This window comes from Glycine max, chromosome 18 (genome assembly GCF_000004515.6).
Source record: "Glycine max cultivar Williams 82 chromosome 18, Glycine_max_v4.0, whole genome shotgun sequence".
Taxonomy (NCBI): Eukaryota; Viridiplantae; Streptophyta; class Magnoliopsida; order Fabales; family Fabaceae; genus Glycine; species Glycine max.
In genome coordinates, this window is record NC_038254.2 from 32,265,272 (window position 1) to 32,271,462 (window position 6,191).

A 6,191-nucleotide genomic window follows, 5' to 3' on the forward strand; every position below is an offset into this window, starting at 1 on the left:
TTATCAGGAAACAAACACAAAATTCACTAATTTGTCAAGGACTAAAATATTGTCAAGGACCAAAAATAAAATTATTGTCAATGCAATGAAAAAATTTATCAACAAACAAACACAAAATTTATTAATTTATGAGGGACCTAAAACATATTATAGCCATAAAATATTTATGAATTTTCTCTACACAATATATCTCCTCATTTTAAAAATATATTTCAACAAAAAAAAAACATCAAGTAGCAAGTTAAACATGTTGATGGTAACCCACTTCACCAATTCCGTTGACCATTGGTTGGTGAAAATAAAGTAGGGAGATACATTGGCAGGTCAGGGAAATAAATGAAGTATTGAAAGCCAATCACACCAACCACAGAATGAAAGGTCCGGGTAGTAAAGAACTGCATGTTGTGTATGTTTACGAAAAAAAAACAAAAACCATTACTTTTGCAAAAGTTGCTATTTCTGGGTTTATTCAGCTGATACATGGCTGCTACATTTCCTCAACAACTTCTGGTGAAGCCAATCCACTTTTTCAAGATCATAACCGCTCACAATGTTCATGAAGGAAAGCTAGTAAGCTAAAGCATTTCAATTTTTTATACATTTTTTCTTGAATTAGAGGTTTATGTTTTTATCACATGCATCGTATCTAATGTGAATTTGGGTCGCGCTTAAAAAAATGATAGCATGCAGACCTTTGATTATGGACCTTGGTATATAAACATGCTCCTGTGATCACCATTTCTTTTCTGTTTTCTTATATATTTTTTATAATTTTTTTAATAACAATAATAATCTGGCTATTTAGCATGTGCTGAGAACAATACTACCGATATCGATGGTAAATTTTGTAATTTTTTTAATAACAAATTTTATTTGTGTCGTACTTTCTCTATCTCTTCACTCATTCGCCAAAGTTGGTTATACAACATGAGTAGATATATATATTAACAACTAACTGACTGTACAGGATTAAATTAATTAGGATTAAGAATTACTATATAGATAATTTGTTTTGTAAGCTTCAAGTATTTAGTATTATTGATTTGGTTCTTTTCGTTTTCTGAATGTTTTTTTCCTTTTTGGTTGCTGATGGCCTTTAGATTAGTGGCTCAGAGCTTCCTTAAGGAGCTTTTATGTTAGATTCAATATTTATAATGAGCCACCCTTATTCCTCATGTCATATTTAGTTGCCTTCCTTCCCTCGTCTTCTTGTATAAATTTGAGGGATGTTAGTTTAAATTAATGCAAGATAACACCTTTCTTAGCTTTAACATACACATCTGATGTTGTTGACAGATGATCCCAAATAAGTTTGTGAAGAAATATGGAAAACGCTTACAAAATACTCTATTTCTGAAGACTCCAAATGGTGCTGAATGGAAAATGATTTTGAAAAAACGTGACGGTAAAATATGGTTTCAAAAGGGATGGAAAGAGTTTGCAGAGTATCACTCTCTAGCTCATGGCCATCTTTTGGTTTTCAGATGGGATGTAACTTCTCATTTTCAGGTACACATCTTTGATTTGAGTGCCTTAGAGATTGAGTACCCTACCGAAATAATAAAAGGTAAAACAGCCTCCAATAGAAAAGGAAATGAATCTCCAGGTGATGAACATTTGGAGTGTCACAGATCAGGTCAAAAGAGAAAAGTTAACTCAGTTGAATTTCTTCAACAATGTCAAATGAGAAGTCGCAAGTGTGTTAAAGTTGAGAACACGATGATACTGCCAAGGCAGGCTCTGCATCACACTGCCACAAAATGCAAAGGTATCAGTATTCATTTGTCTTTAAGCATTTGATAAAAAAGCTTAATTAGTTGACAGTTGACACAAACTATTAACTTATGTTCTTAATTTATTTATTTCATTTGATAATTTTCAATGACCTGCACCTCAGGTATGTCTAGCAAGCCATTTGAAAATTGCAAACATTTAGTAGGTTTCAATTTTTAGCAGTGTGAAAGATGATTCACAAAATTTATGCCTTGAACGGAATTGTAATTTTGCAGGAAAATCGAAGGCTATGGATAACCAAGTTACAGCTCTTGATAGAGCAAGTTCTTTCAAATCTTGTAATCCATTCTTCTTGACCGTCATGCATCGAACCCACATCAGTTCTCACGGTAGTCTGGTAAGCTTGAAATAAGGATTTGGCTTGTAGAACATAAGTTGAAGAACAAAATAACTGTTTCTCTTTTCAATGGCAGAACTTACCAATGAAGTTCTGTAGGAGTCACCTTGATTTGCACAAGAAGCGGAGACTTATCAGCCTTCAGGTGTTAAGTGGGAGAATTTGGCCTGCAAAGTATCAGATCCATAAACAAAAGACTGCTATAAGATTTAAACTCTCATGGAACGCATTTGTCAAGGACAATAACTTGAAAGTTGGTGATGTTTGCATCTTTGAACTCGTTCATGGAACTAAACTAACCTTCCTGGTTCACATCTTCAGAGAGACAGATAGTTCAAATTGTTCAACGTCTCAAGGTAGGATTGATGTTTGCTTTTCTATTCCAACAATTCCTTATATGTCTGGTAAATATATTCATCTATCTTCTGTAGAATCTGGTCAAATGAGAGCAGCTTGTCAAAGTCAGAGAAAAGAATTGAAAACCATCACTGCTACCAAATAATTATCAACAAAGACTTTCAGTTCTCTTGTATGAAGCTTAACATGGGCCGGGATTCAACACTTTTTTTGAAGCCTACTACCAAATATTTGGCTTTTGTAGGGATTACCTGCTACTTGATGACATATGTATTTATGAAAGTGGAGATAACTTCAGGTTTTTGAATGAGTTTATTCGATTCACTTAACACCTGAAAAGTTAGAAATAGCTATTTTTGAAATTAGAAGTTATTCTGTTTAGATGTTGCTTTTAAACTTGTCCAATACCGACATATTGTTGCTATGTATTGTCTTATATTATGTACGAAAGCTTGTTGACATTAACAACTTATGATTTCTGCTTGTTTTTTTACAAAGTGCATGTGGAATGAAATCTCATCGGGCAAAGTCAAGAAACAAAAGTCATCATAATCAACCACATACTCAGGGATAGGCCTATACAAAATAATTGAACCGATCCAATTTATAGTGTAACTAAACAAAATTGATCCAGAAAAAACCCAAACCAGATTTTTAAAATCCGAACTGAAATCTTTTTAGAACTCGTTCAGGCAGTTATCACTATCCGGATAGTGAAGGTACTCAGTCACTCAATTATAGCTATTTGGATAGTTATACTCATTCTCGACGTCTCGTTCTGAAAGAAGATATTGGGCCACTCTCACTCGCTAATCGCTCAAGCCTCAAGGGTCAAGGACTCTTTCTCTACTTCGTTGCCCTTTCTGTAGCTACCATTGGCATCGCTCTCCAATGTCCCCACTTTTGTAGCCACCGTTAGTGTTGCTCAAGGCTCTCTCTCTAATGTTGCCATGACTCTCTCTCCGGTGTTGCCGCTTCTATAGCCACCATTGGCATTGCTCAAGGCTCTCTCTCCGGTGTCGTCGCTTTTGTAGCCTCCGTCAGTGTCGCAAATTGGTAAACCTCCATTTTTTGTGGGTTTTGCTTTCAACTAGAAAAATGTGATTTTGGGCATTTTGGGTCTCCAAAGTTTCTTCTTTTTTTGTGGGTTTTGTTTTCATACTAGAGACTAGAAGTTTCTGCCATTGTGCCAAGCAAAAAATTTGACCTTTACCATTTAGAAGCAAAAGGGGTGCAGTATAAAGGGATTTAATCAACTACAACATGTGACCATGTAGCATTGCAGCTTTAACATAACAGTGATTGAGATCAACCACACTTGTTCATTATTTCTACTCACATGAATGATTATTGTTTTGGTATTTGCATAACTGTGATGCCACACAACTTTATTATTTGTAGTAGTAGTACTACCCATTAAGATTACCTTGCGTAAAGTAGAAAAAATGATTGGCTTCTCATGCTTTCAGCACTAGCATGCCACCTCGTCATCAAATAAATCAAGACATCTAGAACCACCTATTGTAGAAGAAGGCACACAACTAGAAACAAAAAAAAAAAAGAGGTACCAAGCCTCAAGCATGTAGTGACCCACACATGATTCATGGCCTTACCCAAAGCATGTTCAGAAAATGCTCTAGGCGATGACTTCTGGTGATATGAACCCTCATGGCACAAGGACTGACTTAGGATCGTCTAGGATTAAACCTTGATGGAAAATGCGGAAATTGATTAAGGAAAGGATGGAAAATAAGGTGGTTAATTTCGTGGGTCTTAATAAGGTGGTTCTTGGCATAAAATGGATGAATGGGATGGTAAAATGTAGGTTAAGTGGTGGCTGGACAGAAATATAGAAATGGCAATAACTGAAGCTACAGGGCTCCAAATGAGGTGATTCCAAAACGAGGTGAAAGGTCTCGTTTTGAAAATCAATTTAGGCTCAAGAATCACTTAATTTGAGTGCGTAAAATGGGAGTTATGGCCACGAGATAATTCTGGGCAGAGGTGGATTTTCTGGAATTGTGGTTTGAAAGAACAAGGGTGAAGATGAAAGGAAGGAAAGAATCACTCTTTCCAGCGAGGGCAACACACAAAGGTTGTGAAAGTCCTTTTGATACAGCCAGGGTGTTCTTGAATCACTCAAGAATTTAGGAGAATCACTCTCACTAAGATAAAAGAGATAAACTCTAATTTTCTGAATAAAACTCAACTTGTGTTTATTGATAAAATGGTTCAGCTTATATAGAAGCTTTACAGCAGATTTTAGTAATGACCCACTAACCTAGAATTAAAATAACTTAATGCCATTAACCTAGGGAATTAAAACAAACTAAATGGCTGAGTGTAACTGAAATTGTTGGCAACCAAAAGTCACCCCCAACAGCCAACAAGTCAGCCACCATTTGGTCTCCCAAAAGGCTGATGCCTAGGTTGCCAATTGGGCCCTTATTACAACTTGAACTAAAGCCCTTTTAGTTGATTAACCCAAAACATATTTTTGGTCAGCCAACTTTACAAGGATTGGGCCATTATTTAGACAAACTAAACACTCTAAAATTGAAATAAAGTGGTGTCATTTAGTCCTCCATTTGGGCCATGATACAACTCACAACCTTGGACTTTTCTCCTTGAAACTTGGGCTTGTATTCAAATAGTATGGACAGCACTTGTTGAAGAGCGTCCTTGGCTTTCCTTGCTCTAGCCCTTGTCATAGGTCCTCCAAGTCCTTCAAGTGGATCCTTGCCCTTGCTCTTGGTCATGTCCTCATCAATAGGTCCTCCAAGTCCTTCAAGTGGATCCTTGCCCTTGCTCTTGGTCATGTCCTCATCATTCTCTCCCTCTTGAGAAGGATTTGTCCTCAAATCGGATTCTCCATCTGCATCAAAAAGAGATAAATCAGAGACATTGAAGGTGGAACTAACATTATACTCACCGGGCAGCTCAACTTTGTAAGCATTGTCATTGATTCTTTCAAGCACTTGAAATGGTCCATCTCCCCTTGGTTGAAGCTTTGATTTCCTTTGTTCCGGAAACCTTTCTTTTCTCATGTGCACCCAAACCCAATCTCCGGGTTCGAAGACAACCTTCTTTCTCCCTTTGTTGGCTTGTTTAGCATAGCTTTTATTTTTCCTCTCAATTTGATCTTTGACTCTCTCATGAAGCTTCTTCACATAGTCCGCCTTTGCTTGACCTTCTTTATGCTTAAAAACAGAAACATTAGGCATAGGCAAAAGATCAAGAGGAGTTAGTGGGTTAAAACCATAAACAACTTCAAAAGGAGAACAATTAGTGGTGCTATGAACAGCTCTATTGTAAGCAAATTCAACATGGGGTAAACAAGCTTCCCAAGTTTTTAAGTTCTTCCTCAAAACTGTCCTAAGCAAAGTTCCCAAAGTCCTATTAACAACTTCCGTTTGCCCATCGGTTTGTGGGTGACAAGTGGTTGAAAATAACAATTTAGTGCCCAACTTGCTCCACAAAGTCCTCCAAAAATGGCTTAGGAACTTAGAGTCCCTATCACTAACAATGCTCCTTGGCAAACCATGGAGTCTCACAATCTCCTTGAAAAACAAATCAGCCACATGGGAAGCATCATCAACTTTTTTACATGGAATAAAATGAGCCATTTTAGAAAACCTATCAACAACCACAAAAATGGAATCTCTACCATTGCTTGTTTTTGGCAGCCCCAAAACAAAATCCA

General features: G+C 36.7%; 1 protein-coding gene across 2 annotated transcripts; it reads left to right on the plus strand.

The window, feature by feature from the left end:
* Positions 1–347: 347 nt before the first annotated feature.
* LOC100819782 (B3 domain-containing transcription factor VRN1) lies at positions 348–2,956 on the plus strand. 2 transcript variants are annotated; one of them, XM_003551281.5, is made up of 5 exons: positions 348–570; positions 1,297–1,768; positions 2,010–2,131; positions 2,208–2,487; positions 2,563–2,956. In XM_003551281.5, the coding sequence occupies exons 1-5, from the start codon at positions 481–483 to the stop codon at positions 2,631–2,633; spliced, it is 1,035 nt and encodes a 344-aa protein (XP_003551329.1). In that variant the 5' UTR covers positions 348–480; the 3' UTR covers positions 2,634–2,956. The 2 variants fall into 2 exon arrangements, with proteins under 2 accessions (XP_003551329.1, XP_014625797.1); XM_014770311.3 differs by lacking the exon at positions 348–570 and adding an exon at positions 577–710.
* Positions 2,957–6,191: the final 3,235 nt, after the last annotated feature.